Source organism: Emydura macquarii, unplaced genomic scaffold (genome assembly GCF_026122565.2).
Source record: "Emydura macquarii macquarii isolate MOO-44397 ecotype Brisbane River unplaced genomic scaffold, CSIRO-AGI_Emac_v2 contig_691, whole genome shotgun sequence".
NCBI classification, from domain to species: domain Eukaryota; kingdom Metazoa; phylum Chordata; order Testudines; family Chelidae; genus Emydura; species Emydura macquarii.
Window position 1 is genome coordinate 16,868,758 of NW_027130828.1, and position 22,737 is coordinate 16,891,494.

Here is a 22,737-nt window from a genome sequence, read left to right on the forward strand (position 1 = left end):
GTTGGGGCGCAAGAGAAGCACAGCGGCAGCTGAAGCTTTCCCTCAGCTATCTTCGGGGTGCTACTGATGTTTCAGCCAAAACAATCACGCCCTTGTTGTGTACATCTAGGGAAAGCCATGCAGTTATGGTCACCTCTGGCCAGGCAAGAGGCATAGATCTCCTCTCCTCCTCTGGTGAAACGGCACATAAAGGAGAACAATCTACGGCCGACTCCAGTTCCAGACCTCCTCCTGGGTGTGACGCGTTCCACACAGCTGCTTCCTACACTGAGGCTATACGGTGGAGACAAGCCCCACAAGCAAGACCAAGCAGCATCAAGTAACTGTGAAGGGTGAGTAGGTCAACACTGCAGGAGAAGTTCCCGTCGGAGATAAGGGAGTGCAATGCCATAGAAGTGAGAGTAGCTGTGCCTACTTATCTCAGCTATGCAGCTGGCTCTGCATTTATACAGGGATGCACACAAGGCATTTCTGTGGGAAAGGGTTCTGGGAGATGTGAAGTGCCTCGCCCTGAACATCCACAGGGTCACGCTTTTGTCTCACCCCACGCGCACCACCCGTCTGTAAGGACAGCTGACGTTTCTGACGGAAGCCCAGCGTCCGAGTCAGAGAACGTCTGACCTGCCACTCACACTGGGGCTGCTCCTAGCTACGGGAGAGGGAGGATCCCTGTTAGGACAGACACAAGACCGGACTCTTTCTCCTACCCTCTCCTGTCTTTCCTGCAGATACCCTGCAATCCCATTAGAGCCCTGTAGCTCACCTCCTTGGCTTGCTGTCAGCTACGAACTCCCATCCAGTCCATATCAGTGGAGGGAGTCTTCTTAGTAAGCAATGCTAGGACCTTCCTTCGCCCTGTCCCACCGGCAGCGGAGTGTGCTGCCTGCACAGAGCTCCAGCTTCTATTCAGAGCACGTCACAGTGTCAGTGTGAATCTTTCCAGATTCTGGCCAGAGGTCACGAGGCTCCTTGGGAAACGCTTCCTCCGCCATCACTTGGTTACACCATCATTAGACTCCCTGGGCCAAATTCATCCCTGGTGGAACTCGAATGAAGTCAGTGAGATTACACCAAGTGTGCCACTGTGGCCCACCATGTCTTCCTGACTTTTAACAGGTCAGTTCCTGCAGCATTAAATGCTCACTAGAGGCACAGCCCTCCAGGCTAGCTGATCACTGTAGCACGGTACAGCAAGGACTGATTTCTTCTTCTTGGGCAAATGTGTGATTTCCCAGCTCCTCAGCTCTCATATAATGTTTAGAAACTTCCTAACCTGGAGCCAAATCAGATGAGCCTCTACATTTCTTTTCTCTAAAGTTCCATGCAACGCAAGGAAATGTCCGGGAATTCTCTGTTTGCATAGGTCAGTAAAGCCCAAGAGGTAGGTATGTTTCGGTCCTTGGCACAGAGTGGATTTCATCCCTGGAGAGTGCCTCTGGAAACTGATTCGACTGTTATTTGACACATATTGCTCCATGGAAGTCTTTTCTTCAACAGAAGTTCAACACTTTGCTAAGGGCATTTAAGTGGGTTCTTTGTGATTCTTCAGCCGTGTGTGCAGAGAAAGGGCCGGACTGGAACTAGGCACTGAATGGGCTTGCCGGGGGGCAAAGAGACATCCTTCTGCATGAATCCTCTCACAGGAGCTAGCCACTCCATTACTCCAGTCTCTTTGCTCTCCCAGCCACAGTGACAGGGTCTCGCTAGAACCTCCTGGGGTGCAAAGCACTCCAACAGGGGTAGGGAAAGATGGAGACAGACCATGGCGCTGTGGAGATCCTGCTGAGGAGGTGTCCTTTTCTAAAAGCTCAAACACCTTCCAGGATAAACTGAATCTGGATTCAGATCCAACCACCACTTCCCTGCCTCATCTCCAACCACTGCAGAGAGGGAGACTAATATTTTCAAAAGTGCCTAAGCGATTTAGGAGCCTATATTCCATTTTTAAAAGTGAGCTGGAGACTTAGGCCTGGTCTACACGTAAAAATCAAATTAACCTAGCTACGGGGCTCAGGGCTCTTACAAATTGTGCGCCCTGGAAGCTGTAATTAGGTTGACCTAAACCCAATGTAGGTGCAGCTAAGTTGACAGAAGAATTCCATCTTGGAGAAAACGACACTGCCAGAAAAGTCTCTTCTGTCGATGCAGGAAACATCTATATTCTGGTGCTACAGTGACACCACCGCAGCGCTGTAGCTGTGCATGTGGCTGTCATGTAGACATGCCCTCAGGCATCTAAGCCTCATTAAAAGCCAATGGGATTTAAGCCTGGTCCACACAGAGTTTTTGTACAGTATAACTACATCAGTTAAGGGTATGATGTTTTTACCTGTCTGGTAGTACTGGTACAGTCCCTTGTGCGAAGGCAGTTATACTGGTATTCAAGAGCTGTATACTGGCATAGTTTATTCCCCTTCCATTACTGGAGTAAGTTAGACCACTATAAGCACATTCATTCTGGTATAACTGTGTCCACACATTGCTTTAACTATAAAGTACCACAACTTTTGTGTATAGATAAAGACTTAGGCTCCTAAGTGGTTGGCACTCTTGAAAATGGGACTTAGACTCCTGAGTCACTCAGGTACTTTTAAAAGCGTTCCCCAGAGTTTTTTTAACAGAGTCTCCAAAGCAACGTAGAAATAGAAACTAATCCTCACCACATGTCTCTGATTGTTAGCCTCTTTTTACAGATGGAGGAAAATGAGGCATAACAACGTGAAGGGAGTTGCCTGGGTCCCCAGAGGAAGAGAGTAGGATTCTGTAGGGAACTTGACTCCCAGGCCTCTGTTCAAATCATTAAGATGCTCTTCATAGAAAAGGACTGGACTGGAACATTAATTTTTCATCCTCCTTTTCCACCATCAGGGGAAAAAATAGTTCTGACTCTTTTGGGGAAAAATCTCAGAAATTTTATTTCCCAGTGGTATAAACTGGACATTGACTTAGGAGTCTCATCGAACGCAATCATGGAGGATGGAACTGGGACAAAAACTGCTGAGCCTGATTGCCCCAGTCATTTCTAGGAGCGCAAACTCAGGCGTGTCTACATGGCAGCTGGCACAGTGAGTCCCAGCTCAGATAGATAGCCACACACTAGCTCTGCATGGCTGGGGCAGCATGGGTGGCCGCTCAGGCTAGCTGCCCAACTATATGCTCAGGGCTTCAGGTGAGTCTGTACTCGGGGCAGCTAGTCCAAGCTGCTGCCTGTGCCACTATAGCCAAACTACTATTTTAGATTATTTTCGCCTGTCTACTTGTGCTAGGAAGCAGCCATGCAGCTGCTGTGTAGATGTAGCCTAGGAGAAGTCCATAGAAGTGCATTCGTGTAAAGTGTGTGGGATGGGAGAAAGGAGGCCTGTCCTCTTTAAACATCACTGGTTGCTTAAGGAAATTGGGGCGAAAGACTCAGGCAGGAAGCTACTCTGCCCGCTCCAGGTTTAGTCTAGTAATCATAGAGCCAAGAGGTTAGTGGGTGAGGTTCTGTGGCCTGCAACGTGCAGGAGGTCAGACAAGATGATCGCGATGGTCCCTTCTGACCTTAAAGTCTACGAGTCTAAGAGAAAGCAGCACAGCCTAAAAGAATCCTATTTAAAACATGGACGAGGGGTTCTCCTCAGTCTATTGACAGGAGGGATAATGAAATCAAAGCTGAGAATTTGCTCCCCGTATAATTCAAAGGCAATATCAAATGCTGGCAAAGCTACACGAATTTTGTCTGTTCAATTGTGTAAAACAGAATAGCACCTCGGCTGGAATATCCTCCTTCAGCACGCCAAAGGTTAAAGCAAAAGTAGTGTGTTTAATGCAATCCAATGGTTAACTTACTGAAAGAGTCCCACTGAATCCCACTTCAGTGAGAGAGAGAGAGAATTAAGAGATGGAGAGAGAAAGGAGATGCATGGAAATGAAGAACAAGCAGGTGAGAAATAATTCCTCCTAGGAGAGCTCCGTCCTCCTGAGAACTGGGACTGCGAACCCTGGGTCTCCCCATAGACGTAACAGAGTGAACTCCCAAGAACAGCTGAGCTCATGCACAGAGGACAGAGTGTACCCCAGGCTGTGAGTTTACGTCACCACTGCACGGGGGCCCTTCCTCGCAGGTTTAAATCAGTGCTGATGGGATTTTTCAAACGAGAACTCTAAAATGGGCTGGTGCAGCCCTCTGGATCTGCAGTGTACAAACAGCCATGTGTGCAACGTGGGTAACTGAGATAACGGGTGCTCATGTGTACATGAAAACAGGTGTTCTCTGGGTGCAGTGCTAGAGGCCCACGTGGACATGTGCTTCTCCATATTTATTCTATCTCTCACACTGACCCATTGTAACCATACTTCTCAATCACAGGAGGGATGTGACTAGCTGCCTTGCATTGCTGAGTCCTACGTAGCCTTTACACCATAACGTGCAAACTAATAGGATGGCCTATTGTCAACACCTTTTGTGTGATCCAGTATGGGTTATTTCTGATTGTAAATGTGAGCGTTACATCCCAGCGACGGCACTGAAAACTGAAAGACACACACAACTTTTAGCCTTTGTTCAGCATTTTTCCATCTGAGGATCTCAAAGCCCTTTACAGATTTTAATTTGGAACTAAAATCTGGTTGTTCGTGTCAGAGGCGGGTGTAGTGAGTCCAGCAGACTCAACCAGAATCCCTCCTGGGGGAAACACAAGCTGCAGTGGTACCTCCAGCACTACAGCAATGTGTGGCACAATCATGGCCCTTCACACCCTGCCACCACAGAGGATGGACAAAGACTTTCCTTGTTTCGTTAGCAAAGTCACCCCGATATGGGCAACTCGATGCCTAAACTTGCACCCGTTAGCTAATACCTTCCACAGGGGTTGGTAGTGGGTTCACATTACACAGACTGAATTAATCTTCTCCAGTCCTCTCGAGCCCAAGGCAACCTTGCATCACTATAACCCTGTGAGAACTAACAACCATGCTCAGTGAGAGAGGGTGACTGCATAGCTGGCCCCTCTGCTCATCATGGCCCACTCAAACCAACCCTCCCCCCTCCATTTTAGCAGTATTTCAGAACTGCAGTCCTCACTCTGAGACTCACGGAGCCTTAGCCCTTCCTGCTGCTTTGAAATGCAATTCAAATATTTGCCAGAAGGAACTGCAGAGACGAAGGGAAGGCTTAATTTGTAGCATTTTCCCATTACTCTAGGTCTAGTGTAGACATAGCCAGAGTGTGTTGATACAGATGGTGAGGGATCACAATGCTCCTTGACTCCAGGATCCCCTGCCACAGGTGAAAAGTGCGGTTAGCTACACTAATTAAATGGGGGAAGAAAACCACCTTGGTGAAAAGAAAAGCCTGCACTAGATCTCCGTGCCTGGGAGAAATAGATTTCTTGACTCCTTTTGCCAGTCCCCTTCCTACCCTTATCTTGCTCTCACATTTCCTCCAATGGAGTTTTAAGAGACGTATCAGGCAGGAGATGGAGATCTAGTTCCTGATTTCCCAACCTGTCCCAGAGAAACCTCCTCAATCCCCAGATCTTAATTAGGCAGTTTCAGAGTCATTCTCCCTTCTCAACATGAGCAGAACAGAGGCTAACAAGAGGAACTTAACTAGTGTATGAGAAGATCTTGTTAATATTTCGGCAGTGAAAGGCCTCGGGCTGTGATATTCTCTCTAGAGCATCCTAATTAACTCTGCAACACAGAAGGGGGAGCAACCAGATAACAAGAAAAAAGCCAGTTACAGACTGCAGCATGGGTTACATTTGCAGCATTTTTTGCTCCAGTTACTAACATGGTCAGGAGATGGGAGAACCAGACATGACTCATCTACCAACAAGGGATGTAATTAGAGTTGAGCAACTAACTAACTAACTGTGCACCGACACTGATTCAAGTAAAATACAGGACTGATCTGGCCTGAATTTGTGCCAATTTCATGTTCACTTTTTGCAAATATTTTCCTGAAAAGCGTTACGTACAGGAATGCCAATGGAGACAGGGAATTTTAAACAAATATTCAGAACGTCAGGGGCAAATCATCTCAGTGTATACAGCCTATACATCTCAGGGCTTGCGTAAGACTGAAGCAGCACATAGGCCTCCTGCACACCTCTGCACAGAGGTGAATTTCACCCACAAGTGTCTATTGAACTTCTAAACATGAGCATTTGTAAGGAAATCTGACTCACTATTACATTCATCCAAATGTCAGTGGAAAAAAATACCATGTGATCTGTACATCCCATTAAAACTAGATAACACCACTCAAATTCTGGATATTGAAAACTCACTTTGACGACTTATAGGACAAAAATCACTGGGGCAATAATTGCTAAGAGTGAATAAATTCAAAAGAATTGAGAACTGCTTGCGGACAATCTACTGGCAGAAAAAGAGTCTGAATGTGTTGAATAAATCATTTGCTATGAATAATTCACCCTGTTCTAGTTGTAATTGTTATGCTCTGACTTATTTCATGTCCTGTCTTTTGACTGGCTAGTCATTGCATTTCCCCATACAAACACTGCACGGAGAAGATAGAATGACCGGCCAGTTAGCACAGAGACCAGTTCAAAGTCTGTGAGTTGTTTAAAATCGTTCACAGCCTAATCCAGACATTCAAATTCTGCTGGCCCCATTCTTGACACAAAGCTTGGGAAGGAAGGAAGAAAACAAAAGTGAGCATGGGATAAAGTTATTTTCATTCATGTCACCATGATGGATCTAGGATGGGAAGGAGTATATTTGCCAGGAATCCTCAAAGCCCGTCTGGCTGGCTTTATATGACCTAAGAGTTCTAAAATATAGCCATAGGCTTGGGTAATCAGATGTCCTGATTCTATCGGGACAGTCCTGGTAGTCGGGGCTTTGTCTTACATAGATGCTATTACTCCCCAACCTCCGTCCCGATTTTTCCCATTTGCTATCCGGTCACCCCACCATAGGCACTACAACCTCGGTGTGCAAGGCTCAGCATTGGAGCAAACAGAGGACTACTCAGAACAAGATGAAGCACTGCAGGCTGGAATGTGCAGTCACCATGGGCTGCACCTGTGGTTCAAGATGGGCAAGGTACGGGGACAGCCTGGGTATTCATGGCAAATTGTCAGTGTGGCCCTCAGAGGGGCACAGTTTGGATGTGCCTGGAATAAGCAAAACTGGTAACATTACACTGAGACTTGGCAGAATTCAATTTTTAAAAAGAAAATAATTTCGAGGGATAATATCGATGAGTCAAAAAATTAAAGCTTTATAACAGTAAACCACAATTTGTCACCATCATATGTCACAATATATGATGTAAATAGCCTTAAATCAAATTCTAATATGTTCTCAAGTAACAGTTTTCCTAGTTTGCCTATCTGTAAACTTCCATTATTACCAAAAGTATTTTTTCCCACTGGCTTGTGTGAAATCGACATTTACTGACATTTACCAATAAAAATCAAATCCTTTCAAGCCTAATTACTTTACACTCAAGAGTCATTACCCTAGACTTAAATCTAACTGAAACCCTGCTCCAAACTCCAGTTCATTTCAGCATCTGCTCAATAGCAATGCATTGCCAAGTACGCAGAGGGCGTTGCACTGGTTGGGTTCCTTCCCCCAATTTCTCTGCAGATACATCCGAAACTCTGTGATGTATAAAATCAGCCTCATGCTGAAAAAGCCATTATCAATAGTGGAGCACAATGACTGCAAACACCTAAGCTCCAGTTCTGCCAGCTGACTCAAAGCACGAGGTTGGAATGCTCATTGTATTGCCTTGAAAATTAAGGGAAGGTTTTCAAGTGAGAGCACAATGAGCACCAAGATGCATGCACCCATTGCAACCAGAAAACCCTTTAATGCATTCAGGTAATGTACTGACCATTTCCTATGGAATTTCTCCAAGTATGCATGTGTGTGTACACAGACACAAGGGTGGAGTTCTCCAGGGTTATTTGTCTACAAACCTGCTAAAAACACCACTATTTAGAAGCTTCCGTGCTTGTAGCGTGCGATAGATGAAGAGGGGTGGCCCAAATCTAGAGCTGGGCAAATAATGGATTTTTTCTGTTTGCTGGTAATTTAAAAAAAAAAAATGGAAACAAAAATTTAGAGTTGAAGCAAAAAAAATTTTTTTTTAATTTTCAGCAAATCTAAAAGTATTTGAAAAAAAGTTTCTGGTGGAACTAAACATTCCATCTGACCTGAAACAAAATGTTTCTATTTTGTCATAAATGAAACAATTCATTCAACCTGAAACTATGTGTTTTGTTTCAAGTTTGACCATTTGTAGAGGTTTTTGTATTTTTAATAAACAAACAAAATGTTGTTTTGAACCAAACGAATCAAAGAGTTTTTGTTTAAAGTATGTCATAATGAAACATTTTGATTATTTTGGAGTTGTTTGTTTTTGACAAAAACAGTTTGGCGAAACTGACATGAACTCATAAAAGGTTTTGGTGTCACCAAACCTGTATTTTTTGCCAAAAAATTTGGATTAGCACTCCCATGGTTGCTGACACAAGGCCTGTTCAGGGCTAGGACGAAGCCACAGTATACTCAGCTAAATGGACCAAAGTCTCTGATTTGAAACTATGTTACCACTAGAACTTTGATCAGCTGGAGGGGACCCAAAGTGCCATTTTCCCCTACCCCAGAAATGAGGAGGAAGGTGGCCTTCTTTTGAAAGCCCAGTGTCTCTTGGGACAGAGCTCTCCTGTCACCTGAGGAGTTTCAGAACAAGGCACGAAAAGATTCCCATGCATGAATTTCAAGGCAAGCACAAGCCACGTGCATAACAACTCTGCAGGGATTGGTCTTGCTAACCAAGGAGAACAGTTCAGAAAGAGGGAACAAAATAAACAAATAAATAAATAAAAGAAGAATTTGGAAGGAAAGAAACAGCAGCCCAAAAAGGCTGGAGAAAAAACACAAACAAACACCAACACTGTGCAGAAATATCGAGGTCAACTGACAGAGATAGGGACAAAACTACACAGACTGACCAAATCTTTGCAACCAAAGAGAGTCAGGAAAATACATAGAACACGAAAAGGGACAAAGGGGCAAAAAAGCCTTTTGCCTGACAGAACAGAAAAAAAGTGACTTTTCCTGACAGTGAGAGAACAGGAGAGTGCAGAGACAAAACACTGACTTCTTTCACTAACTGTCTCTTCTGAGCTACAGTTGCAAATTAGAGGTGTCATTTTAATTATTTACTTATTTTTTAACTTCTTAGAAAGTTGATTTCTTTGTGATCTGAAATATGTGCATGTAACTGAGCATGGATGGTTGCACTGTGCCTCAAGAAGGGCGGACCGTCACAGTGAGTTTTCCCATCAGTTACAAACAGATCGATGGTAACACCAGGTAGACAATGACCACTTGGCAACTACTGGAATCTAAGGCAACTGAATACAACCATTCCCATGCAGTGTTAATCTGAGTGCAGATTTTCAGCACAAATATGTCTTCTTGCACATGCTCTTCCTAGTTATGTCAGTTAATAAAAAGGGAGGAGGGGGCAATGAAAGCCAATGTCATTATTCACCAAGGCCTGAATTTTTTTTTTTTTTTGGGGGGGGGGGGATTAAATTAATTAAATGCCCCAGTAACACTGCGATAGCTATGAATGGAGATGAGCCCAAACTACAATGATTGATTTAAGCTTCCTGTACTTTCAGGGGAATTCAGATCAAGATCCAGGTGCAAACTCTGCCAGAGTGGAACAATGTATCTGACCACCTTCAAACTCAGAGAACGTTTGACTGTGAATCTGAATCTGAACTTCACAGCTTGGACTCTAGTTATGGCTCTCAGTTATACTCCCTGCCATCTGTTTGGAGGGCTGTTACTTGATGAGTAAAAATTAAGGATGGAGGAATCAAGTGGAGATATTTTAAAAAATACTCAAAGGTACCTAAATGCTATGGGAGAGGTATATAAATACAGACATAAATTAAACTGCATTTAAGAAGACTAATGTGCAAAGAACTTTCTGATGAAGAATGGGGGCAGGTAAGTATCTAAGGTCTCAGTCCAAAAAACTGTCTACATATATAGGTTAAAAAACAACAACAACAAAAAACATGCAACCTTTAAATGATGCAGAATTAAAAAGACAATAAACCTGTTAAAAATGTATATTTTAAACACACTTATTGGCTACTTTTAATGTACAGAGATAGGAAAAAGTAATACAATTGAAAATATTGTGCTTTGGGGGTGAAGGGTGTACACACATATGCTACAAAAGGCATATATTGAGAGTGGCCAAAAAAAAAAACCAACAAAAAACTGCACCTCTGAAAATCAGGCCCAATGGGTCTTTGGGCCTCTAAAATGGAGACACTTAAAACCAGGGACTACTTTTACAAATGTGGCCCTCTGTGTGTGTGTATATTGCCAACAGATATTTTAAATGGCTAAAATATGAAGTTTAAAAACTGATTGTCTGTCTGAAGTTTTTATAAGGATGTTTACTATATATTGGGTATTATTACGTATTCATAATAAATATGCCCCTTCAGAGTACTCACATTTTGTGCCAGGAACAAGATGAACACAGAAAATGTACCTAACTAATCATTTGTATAATGCTGAATCCAAAAGTAGTTTCCAAGCCAACTATTCTACCTTCTCTTCACTTTGTCCCATGCAGGGAAAATGCACTACACTAGGGAAGGGCCATGTGGAAAGTATTTATTTGAAACTTTGGTTGATATTTACACGCCCTATGAAAGGCCACAGTGAAATTCAGATCTTCCCAGACGTGAAAGTGGGAGTGCGGGGACTGTATCTGGGGTTTTGGTGTGGGCCCATCTCATATGGAACCCCTACCCAAACTCAGTTTCACATAGTTTAATTGAGACACCAGGTGACACTTGAAGGTTTGATGTGTTCTGGAGTCCCTTCCAATCTGTCACACCAAGCAAAGCTCAGGATGGATGGATGGGATTTTCAAAATCGCTCAGGGCTGGTCTAATTCTGTTTCCACTGACGTCAACAGTAAAACTCCCATTGCCTTTAATGGGAGCAGAGTTAGGCCAGTCCTGCTTGCTTTTGAAAACCCCATCCTTTGAAGGTATGAGAATCAAAGCGAAAGAAAAATTCCCCACGGAGCCCCCTTCAAATGCAAATGTCATGCAGAATTTGGTGTTAGCAGTGCAACTCTCAATTGGCTGGAATCCTGGCTTGCTCTTTGTAAATTCAATCTAATTTATCTCTGCATTTCTTCTACACTCTCTCCGGCAGGGTCTGAAATGTAGCAACTAACATATTTTTTAATGCAATGTGTTTTGTGGTTTAATTAAAACCTTGTTTAGAACAAATTACATGTGATTTCTCTTTTTTTCTTTGGACCAAAATGATTCGATTTGAGTGCATTTATTTCCAGGAGTGTGTTAGGGAGCCTTTATGGTACTATCTATATTTAATAATTTGCTACCTCCGATAGCCCTACCTACCCTAATTATTTTCACCTAATTAAAAGAAAAAAACCACACACAACTAAAAGGCTAGTCAGAGTAGACAGAGATATACAAAAATAAGTGGAGTTTTATTAGTGGCGTAAATTGCTTATTAACGCCATTCCACCTCCCCCTGCAGGTGGACCAGAAAGGAAGCAGAAAGATACAGAGAGCAACATCTATACAGATAGGCGGAGACATAGCTAGAAAGACAAACTGACGTGTCACAGTTTTAATGATTGAAGAGAGTATTATAAAAACGTGGAATGTTTAAAATCCAGGCTGCGCAGAAAGAAGATAAAGCGCCAGAAAGAACCCAGGCTCACATCAACAATATCACAGGAAAACAGCACCCGTTTCAGCCATGGCAAAAGAAGCTTTCACTGGTGGTTTGGGGAGTTTTTACGGGTGATCTACCTTATAGGCAACTCGAGCAGGGCATTTCTTTCCCAGGCCTAGAGGTGGGGACATGTGTCTCAGCATCTCATACATATCAGTGTAACTGATGCGCCCGCTTGGAATTGAAGTCAGGGGGGAGGGAAAGGCAAAAGCAGGAGGACACACAGAAATCAAACCGGAACCAAAATAAAAAAAAGGGAACACCACAAAGGGTGAAATGAAACCAGGGAGAGGGAAATGCGTGGCAGGGGAGAAAGCACACAAGAAAAACAGATATCCGGTTAATCAGATTTCTCAGGAAATTGAAAAATAAACCAATAAATAAAATAAAGAGGAGGGTAAACTGAAGGATTTCTCCACCTCTGTCCCTTTGTTTGAACTCCTTGGTGTCTCCTCCTTATCGCAGAGAAATCCCAGTTTAAACACTGACACTCTAATCCCTGCGGCAGCAGTACGGAATGATTGATGTTTAAGTTAATGGACATGGAAAGGGATTGGGGGTGGGGAAGGATTTGGGAGGGGGTGCTTTTTTTGTTTACTTGTTTTTCAAATCAAAAAATGGTTGTATTCACCATGCCAGGGAGAGCTGGTAGGCAGAGTTATGGGACAGACAGAGCTGTGACATATAAAATGCTTCTGTTTTCCTTTTGTGGATAAGAAGTTTTGCTTCCAATTTAGGTTAAAGGCTAAAAGAGAAAGAAGAAGAAGAAGAATCCCTTTTTGTTTTTTCACGTGGGCAGACTTAGATTGCTCTGACTCACAGAAAAAGCTGAATTTCTGCAGCACAAAAGAGAATCCTCCACAATACGGATTCGGATCTCACAAGGACAGCCTCATAGATCGTAGCCAACCTTCAATCAGGGAACTGGTGTGAGGATGTATTATTTCACCCTCTGTGGCCATTCCGTTGTCTAACCAACTGGCTTCATTAAAAGGGTCCATTGGCCAGCCTGCAAGTTTGGGAGCAGTGAGAATTAGCTAGGAAGTAGGGGTTCAACATATGCCTTGCAACTTTGTCTCCATTGTTGATGAGTTTTATTACAGCCAGAATCCAAGACACATTAAATCCTTCATTGGGAAGACGGCTGAAAAGCCATCCCTTTCTGGCTTGCTGCCCCTAATGACACTGTTGATGACTTTGGACACAACTTGTAGTGTCTGGTTTTGTCCTCCCAGCTGGCTGTGTATTAATAATACTTTGTAATTCCATAGTGGCCTTTCATCCAAGGATACCAAAGCATATTAAAGAGCATTATTAATTAATATTAACCTCCTGTGACGGTATTATCTCCATTGTATAGATTGTGAAACTGGCACAAAGAGGTTAAATGAACTGGCATAGTTCATACAGCAAGTCAGGTGTAGACTTAGGAGTAGAGCCCACATACTCTGAGCCCAAATGCTCTAAAGTGACCATGACACCACAGTCCCAGCTGCTACACAGCTGGCTGCTAGATGGGGAAAAGGAAGGAAGAGAGAAACAACTCACAAAACCAAAAAGATACGTTTCTGTGCCTAGCAATCATTTCAACACTGAAATACAGCCCTGGGGGTTTTTATTCCCACATGAAAAAAAATATTTTTCGTAGATTTTAAACGTCATTGATAATCTAAACTGAACATGGAGCGTACATGTAGAGTGTGTGTTTCTGTATACGGCAATCTGTAAAATATTGCAAAACGGGCCACTTTAAAGACTTAAAAATGCAATTAGAAGCTTATGCCTTTGTGGTGTCATGAGCCCAACACACAGTGCCAGTGGCTAAGAGAGGCTGAATTCCCAGCTGTGCAGCTGGCAACTTGTCAGGAGCCTCGGCGCGGCAGCTAATTTACATATATTGGACTACAGCTGCCCTAAAGGGAGGCATAGCCAACAGAGACGACATGTCCTAGCCGGCAATGCTCTGTAATCCTGTGTGGTTCTGCAGAATTGTTCTAATCTGATTTCCACTGGTGTGGAATCCATCGACTTCAGCACAGTTCTCCTGATTTACACCAGCGTAAGTGAAATCAGAATGAGGCCCATACGCCCATAAACCAATGGGAGTGGCCCAAGGTTTTGTTTTAGAACTCTGTGTCCTGTACTTCGTGGTGTTGAAGAGCAGGAGAGCCAGAGACTTCTGCCTTCTGCCTTGCCATATTTGTCAGCAAGTGTTCGCTTTTTTGACTGCTGCTGGGCATTGAGTGGCTATTTCCAGAGAACTATCTACTGTCTACAATGACTCCAAGATCTCTTTCTTGAGTGGTAACAGATAATTTAGACCCCATCGTTCTGTATGTATGGTGGGAATTATTGTTTCCATTGTGCATTACTTTGGCCTTATCATAATTGAATTTCATCTGCCATTTGTTGCACACAGTTTAGTGAGATCCCTCCATAACTCTTCACGCTCAGCTTTGGACTTAACTATCTTGAGTAATTTTCTATCATCTGCAAATTTTGATATCTCACTGTACAACCCTTGATCATTTATGAGTGTGTTGAACAGCACAGATCTCAGTTCAGACCCTTGGGCACTCCACCATTGTGAAAAGTGAACATTTATTCCTACCTGTTGGTCTGGTCTACAATACAGACCTATATTGGTATAACCACATTGTGAAAAATCCACACCCCTGCGTGACATAGTTATAATGATCTAACCCCCTGGGTGGACAGCTACAGTCTCTCAGGGAGGTGGATTAACTACGCTGATGGGAGAGCTCTCGCCCATAGGTGTAGAACGTCTTCATTACAGTGCTACACTGATGCAGCGTTTTAAGTATAGACTTGCCCTTTGTTTCTTATCTTTTAACCAGTTACTGATCCATGAGGGGACCTTTCTCTTATCCCAGGACTGCTTACTTTGCTTAAGAGCCTCTGGTGTGGGACCTTGGCAAAGGTTTTCTGAAAGTTCAAGTACACTATATTGATTGCATCATCTTTGTCCACATGCTCGTTGACCCCTTCAAAGAATTCTAGTAGATTGGTGAGGCCTGATGTCCCTTTACAAATGCCATGTTGACTCTTCCCCAACAAATCGTGTTCATCTATGTGCCAGATAATTCTGTTCTTTACTAGAGTTTCAACCAATTTGCCTGGTACTGAAGTTAGGCTTACCGGCCTGTAATGGCCAGGATCACTTCTGGATCCATTCAAAAAAATTGGCATTACATTAGCTATCCTACAGCCATCTGGTAGAGAGGCTGATTTAAGTGATAGGTTACATACCACAGTTAGTAGTTCTGCAATTTCATATTTGAGTTCCTTCAGAACTCTTGGGTGAACACCATCAGGTCCTGGTTACATATAATTTACCAATTTCTTCCAAAATCTCCTCTACTGACACCTCAGTCTGGGCCAGTTCCTCAGATTCATCACCTCAAAAGAACAGCTCAGGGGTGGGGGTCTCCCCCATAACTACTGCAGTGAAGACCAATGCAAAGAATTCATTTAGCTTCTCGGCAATGGTCCTGTCTTCCTTGAGTGCTCCTTGTGCACCTATCATCCAGTGGCCCCACCGACTGTTTGGCAGGCCTCCTGCTTTGGATATACTTAAAAATATATTTGCTGTTCTCTTTTGTGTTTTCAGCTAGTTGTTCTTCAGATTCTCTCTTGGGCCTGCCTTATTATACTTTTACACTTGACTTGCCAGAGTTTTTGCTCCTTTTTATTTTCCTTTTACTGTTTTGGTTTGTTTTTTTCCCCCGGAAGGGAATACAGGGGTACATATTTAGTTTGAGCCTCTCTTATGGTGTTTTTAAATAGTCTCCAGGCGGTTTGGAGATATTTCACCCTTTTGACTGTTCCTTTTAATTTCCTTTTTACTAGAGCCCTCATTTTTTAGTAGTTCTCATTTTTGAAGTTAAATGCTACGGTGGTGGGTTTCTTTGGCATTTCCCCCCTATAAAGAAGTTAAATTCAATTACAATTTTGTCGCTATTATGGAGCAATTCAGTTATATTCACCTTTTGGCCCAGATCCTGTGCTCCACTTAAGACTGAATCAAGAATCACCTCTCCCCTTGTGGGTTCCAGGAGAAGCTGCTCTGTATATCTAGAAATGTTATTTCTGCATACTTCCATATCCCCAGGCTAGTTGAAATCCCCCATTATTACTGCGTTTTCTGTCTTTCTAGCTTCTATAATCTCCCTGAACATTCCACAGTCACCCTCACAATCCTGGTCAGGTGGTAAATACTATATTCTTACTGTTCTACTCTTATTGTTCAAGCATGGAATTTCTATCCATAGAGAATTTGTCATAGAGTTTGAGTCATTTAAGATTTTTACTTTATTTGACTCCACGCTTTCTTTCACAGACAGTGCCACCCCCCACCAGTGCAACCTACTCTGTCATTCTTACATATTTTATGCTCTTGTATTACCATTTCCCATTGATTGTCCTCATTCCACCAAGTTTCCACAATGCCTATTATAACATCTTCATTTAATGTGAGGCACTCCAGTTCACTCAGACGTCTAGCATTTCTCTATAAGCACTGGTACATTTTGTGAATATTCAGTCGCTTCCCTTCATGTGCTGTATTTCAATGGCACTCTCTTACCTTTGCCTGTTCCTCGCTAGGTCCTACCTGTACTTTACCTACCAACTTCTTTCATGTCATCTTTACTAGGCTATAGAGTTCCCCCTTTAATAAATTCATCCCTAATGGCGCTCTCCTCCTAAACCATGTGTTCCTCTGCACCTGTCGGCTTTCCCCCAGCTCTTACTTTAAAAAATAATCCAAAACTTTTTTTAATTTTACATGCCAGCAGTCTGGTTCCATTTTGGTTTAGGTGGAGTCCATCCTTTCTGTATAGGCTCCTCTTTTCCCAAAAGGTTCCCCAGTTCCTAATAAACCTAAACCCCTCCACATGTTAAGACATTATAATACTTTTCATTAATTACACTGTCATCTGAGGATCTCAAAGAGATCGGTCTTGTTCCTAAAGGCATTCTGGGGCTATTGCTATTACACTATGGCAGAGAAAGAATATTCAGTCCCTCATCCTTTCCTGACCCTATGTAAGCATCCCTCCCCACCCTTGCATCATTAACCTGGCCCTTGATCTAATGTCCTTTCAACTTAGGAAAGAGTAGGGATCAAAGGTTAGTCACTAAACTGAAGGTGCAACATCAGCTAAAAATCCAAAATAAAATGGCCTCATATAAAGAGATTTTCTCCTCAATGTTTCACAGAAATATTATAATGTTGTTTCTCTCTCTCTCGTATAGATATAAGGAGCGTTGCTCTTTCCTCACCCCTTCCCATCTAGCCCAGGAGGGATGGAAGCTTTCAGGTTCACTGTCTCATAAGGCTGCCTTTCTCCAGCCAGCTGGGGTGTAGGAGTAGATGGGGAATTGATGCATCAGGGGATAAGGAGGGCACACTCAATCATTCCTTTTCAGGCAACGGGTTAGTGACGTTCCAGTTTCTTTTTGGTATTGTTTGCATTTGCAGTTTGGATAAAAAGGAAAAGAAAAAAAAAAAAAAAGAAGAAGAAAATGCTGGACAGACTCTCTGAAATGCCAAACCTTGTATGCCACCCTATGAGGGCACTTCTTTCCTAAGCCAAGAGGTGGAGCAATAACACGTAACAAATTGTACATATCCTTATAATGAATCCGGCAACTGGAAAGAAAACATCACAAGTTATAACAGCATAGGCAAGGAAGGGCCTCCCTCCCCAAAGATCACTTCCCTACAGAACATAGCAAAGGGGACCGGGGGGAGGAGGAAAACATTGTAGAAGCAAGGTTAGTTTGACGATTGGGTTCTCCAGGAAGTAAGACATCTTAATTCAGAGCTAGCCATAGCTTAATGTAGCAGGATTATTTTAATTACTGTCCAAACAACAATGCAATAGAAAACATCTTCTAACCACCAGATTTAATTATATGAGTCACTAATGTTACATTTTTTTAATGTGTCTGAAATATAAGAATATAAAGATTAACAGGCAGGCCAGTAATTGCTATCTTAAGAGCCTGATGAGACTGATTAGGACTGAGAAAATTCAGATCCCATTAGCAACAACTGAAATCATAAAGTTGTTTTTATGGTTAATTCTATTATTAAAAAAAATATGTTTTCAGTTAATCTAGCCGTTGGATTCAGGAACTTCATGTATTAATTTTTAATTTTATTTCTAATTATCATTAGCCAAATCATCTAAAAGAAAAAGCAGTACTGAACTTCAAGGAACCTGCAAAGGAAAGCAAACTGGGATTGTAACCCACCCCCAAAAACATTTTTTCTTAACTTCTTTATGAAAAATAAAAAAGGCCTTACAGATTCCCCTCCCCCCACTCCATTTTCAGGTGGTTTTGTTTTTTTGCATTAGAAATTCAGGGCTGGTTTACCCACACTTTTTGAACAGGTATAATTGTATCACTTTAGAAAACAATACAGTTCAATTAGTGTAACCCACTATCACAAACACAGTTACATTGATATTGAACTGTGGCATATTGATATTATAGTGGCATTTTCTTTCAGTAAATTTACTGAATTTTTTAAACCATATTGTTAAATCTGTGCAAAACCTGTGTGTAGACAAGCCCCCAACCATATCTACTCTGGGAGACTGTGTGAGTGACAGATGAGCTAGTAGGTTTATGACATGATAAATACCACTGTAGTGAACCACGATTAATTGACAGTGGAATTGATTCTTATTTAGGCTATTTAAATCTCTTTGTTTTCCATTTGCTTTTGTTTAACACCTATTTATTTCAGACACTCATGAGAGAAGCTCTCCTTCTTAGGGATTCCACAACCCTGCTCCTTCTATTAAGAGCTGAAAACATTTACAGTACATACTTCTAAGCCTCCAAGAAGGCCTCTGACAAAACAGGAAAGACAAAGCTTGACATTCCTAATATTTCCAAGGGGAAAAACACATAGAAAAGACTCTTAAAAAGAAAAAATACAGCATCTTTCAGGCCTTTTTTATACATTTTAAAGAAATAAAAAAGGGCATAAATTCAATTTTATTTTATTTTGCAGGTCACCTTGAAGTTCAATGCTATTATTTTTAAAAAATTACTAAAAGCGGCTGATAGTTAGAGCAAGATCACCATTTGTCAGTATCCATTTACATGCCGTAGATTTTCCCTAGAACCAAATTGGTAGGTTTCATAGCTCTCTCTCTTTCTCTGATGTATGGTGTTTCTACTATCCTTTAATCCATCAGTATTACCATATTTACTTTCTATTTAGTACAATGCATTTTTAAAAACAATCATATTTTCTGTTTTTACCTCTTTCTCAACATTTGGAATATTTCCCTCCCAGAAAGTTTAAAGACTTAATAACCAGAAGAAAGATGATGACACTGATACTATTTTAAAGATATAAAATATTAAAATATCTATCTATCTATCTATTATAATATACATAATATTTGCACTTTGCACTCACACATCACCTTTCATCTGAGAGTCTCAAACAGTTTACCAAGGTAGATAAGGCATTATTATGTCCATTTTATTGATCGGCAAACTGAGTCATACAAAGATTAAGTGGCTTGACAAAGGTCACAAAGTAAATTAGTGATAGAAGTAGGAATAATAATCTAGTTTGCCTGAATCTAGCTCACACTGCCATGTAATCCCCTTCCATGCAGATTATTATGATTATCTATTATTCCCCATGACATGTAAATACCTCTACTATGAAGAAAGGGTCTTATCTCAGAAAGTGTAAATCAGTGATATTTTAGGCATCAAACCTGGAAATACTTAAGAACATGCTTAGTTTATGCATGTGACTTCAATGAAACTATTGCATGTGTAAAATTAAGCACAGGCATGTTTTTGCAGGCTCAAGGCCAAAAATATCATGGGCCTGATTCCCCTTTGATTTACACAGTTGCACAGTGGGAGTAACTCCACTGAAGTCAATGGAGTTACACCAGTGGAAAACTAGAGTAAATTAGAGAATCAAGCTCCCTGATCTTCATGCGTGACATAGTATGCATTTTTTAAAATAAGTGTCTTTTGAAACCAACATTTTAATCTTTCACTTCAGAACCAGAAGAGTGAGGAAATTATGCAGAAAACACCCTCCTTATGACCCCAATGGTCTGAGCATCTGAATTTTAGGAGAAGCACATTGGTGTTTTTTTCTTCTGCCTTGTACACAGGAAATTTATCTCATTGGTGCTAATCTGAGGTGAGATTATCTGTTAACGGGAGAATGGACATTCCCAAATTTTCAGCCTCACTGAGTTTTCCATCAGTGGTAAGAAAGAAGACAGGATTTGCAAAAGAAAAATAATGACTGATTGCTGATCAGATATTCACTAAGGACTGGTCTGTATTAGAAACTTGCAGTAACTAAAATCTAGTTATACCGGTTCAAACCCCTAATGGGGATGCACTTGAGATGGTATAAATTATGTTTAAACAGATTTACCTACTGTATTAAAGCTAATACATTAAAACAAATTGATTGAAGTTTGATTTAAACTGACTTAAGAGCATTCTTATCAGGGGTTTAAGTTCTTGTCTATAAATGTTTTTCCTACATCACCAGCCCTGCTTGCGGGGGAACAAAAACAGGGTGAAAAGCACACAGTGGTTGAAGGCAGCTTTAGTTTAGTTTGTGTGTTGTAGATGTACAAGTCTGAAGCCTTTTCATAGGAAAGCTGTATTTTGTGGGAAACACATGGCATGCTGGCTTTGTGGGGAGAAGGAGACTAAGAAGAGTGGGAGTTTGTAAAAAAAATTGCCTCCAATATACAATTTCTGAAAGCTGTGAAAGCTCAAGGAAATGGTTCTGACTACACCTCAGAATATCTAAAACCTTCAGATTTCTAGAAAGCTCGTAGCCTCTACAGAAAGCTTTAGAAGGGCTAATTCTCCTGCATTATCAGGAAAGTGGCATCTCAAAGTAATATTCATAGTTCAGAGGTGGCACCTATCAGAATGCTTCTCTCCCCTACATTTTGTTGCAATGTTTTAAAGTAAATTTTGCTCCAAACCTGGAGACAAAATAACTTTGTGGGAGCCAACCCCCAGATCATCTATACCCTAAAACTCTTCCACCCTGACTTTTGATCTGTGGTAACATACTGTCCTTCTCTTATTGCAATGTTTCCTGCCATGAGGGACTCCAGCCAGTTGTGTGTTGATTCCTCCACTATTGTATTTGGATAACAACAACAAAAATCCAAAGGAGATTTCACTTTCTGGCTGGGAGAAAAAAACACTTTCCTTTAACAGATCTGTATATCAAGGGCGTTTTATTGGAGATTCACTGGAAATTGAAAGGGTCAGAGAATTTAGGCTGATTGTTTTTTCTTCTCCTTATTCCTTTACATGTCTCAGCTTTCACCCTATTACCCAAAAACCAGCATAGTCTTAAAAAGATCAAAGATCTCTTCTGTAATTTGATGCTATTAAAAGGATGTTTCCAGGATCAAAACACAATTTCCAATGATAATTCTCTATGTAAGTGGTATGTTTTAATCAAACCAATGCTATATTAACAAATATTCAGTCCTCCCCTCATTGTCTTGCACCTTGTGTAGTCCCATACACCTGTACAGAGTGGATGTAAAATGCAACTGGACGTGAGTGGAGAATTATGATTTGGTAGCATTTTACACTCATGTCGCACAGCAAAAAGTGATGACTCAACGTGCAAAGAAGTGGCAAATCAGGGCCACACTTTTTAGGGAGGGACGGCACCTTGAAAATGTGAAAAGAAAGCTTCATTGGTTTTCCACAACCTCAAAACAAAACACATGCTGTATTTTATTATTTTAAATTATTAAGGCAGTTCTTGTCCATTAACAAATGCTGCATCATCTTTATTTATCTAAGCTGGCTTTGGGAAGCTTAATTTCAAGTGTTAACTAAAATGCTGATGATGGTGAGAGATTTCACTTCCCACCCCCCCTTCACTTTGGGAAATGAAAACCAAAGGTGTTCAATTGCGTTTCCAGAAATAATAAATGCCTTTTCTGCATGGCCATGGAGCTAGGGTCAGACACTCTGTTTGCATCGGACCCATTCTTTTTCTGGCAGTGTTCAGGGTTTGAGTTTTCTTTCTTTTCTGATTCCCATGTCAGCTAAAAGGAAATTCTCCTGTAATTACGTCAGGCTTGTTACTCTGAAGTGCACAGTGAATGTGGGTTGCAATCACCTCCCCAGCTCTTTACAACTCTGGATTTTGTTTTCCTTGTGGACTTAATAATCACATTAAAAAGAGTACATATACTATGTGTGTGTGTGTGTGTATATATATATATATATATATATATATAGTATATTTTATGCACCATATATACATATCTGCTGCATACATACCAGGCAGCTGGGTCGTATTCAGCCCAGACCCGAATAAACTCATCCAGGTGATGGGGTCCTAGGATGGAAGAGTCGCGTGTCAGGTACTCAAAGTTGTCCATGATTACAGCCACAAACAGGTTCAACATCTGCATGGGGGAAAAGATATTGGTGTGGGGGAGGAAAGAAACACACTTGCCTTTTACCTTGTGGATTCAATTTAAGATGTGTGACTGAAGAAGGTGGAAGAACGAAGCTGCAAGTTGAGAATACGCGTATTTGCTTAGCAGGAGGTGTGGTTTCTATGGGTATCCTCAGGACCCACAATTTTTAATCTTGGTTGCACCCTCACCATCACATGGTGTGGCACTGCAGTCACTATCCACCCTTCAGACCAAGAAGGGAGAAATCCACCTTCGGGGCCTGTAATCACAGCTCCTCACTCACTGGGAATAGCCCAGGAACAGGAGACTTTCCCAATCCCTGACTCCCGAGGCTGAATGCACTGCTATTTTACAGCAGTGTCAGTCACTGCAGGAGCAGAGCATGGTGCAGGCAGGTGGAGAGGCCAGGGAGAATAGAAGCACCCCCTCCCATTCTTGCAACTAACAGGATCTGCAA

At 41.8% G+C, this 22,737-nt stretch overlaps 1 protein-coding gene across 1 annotated transcript in view; it reads right to left on the reverse strand.

The window, feature by feature from the left end:
* Positions 1-22,737, reverse strand: part of CACNA1B (calcium voltage-gated channel subunit alpha1 B) — a 433,344-nt gene that overhangs the window by 19,511 nt on the left and 391,096 nt on the right. Inside the window, exons 38-39 of the mRNA XM_067542172.1 lie at positions 22,138-22,265; positions 11,856-11,952 (exon numbers count right to left, since the gene is read on the reverse strand). Coding sequence (XP_067398273.1) covers positions 11,856-11,952; positions 22,138-22,265 — 225 coding nt within the window. The remainder of the gene's footprint in view (positions 1-11,855; positions 11,953-22,137; positions 22,266-22,737) is intronic.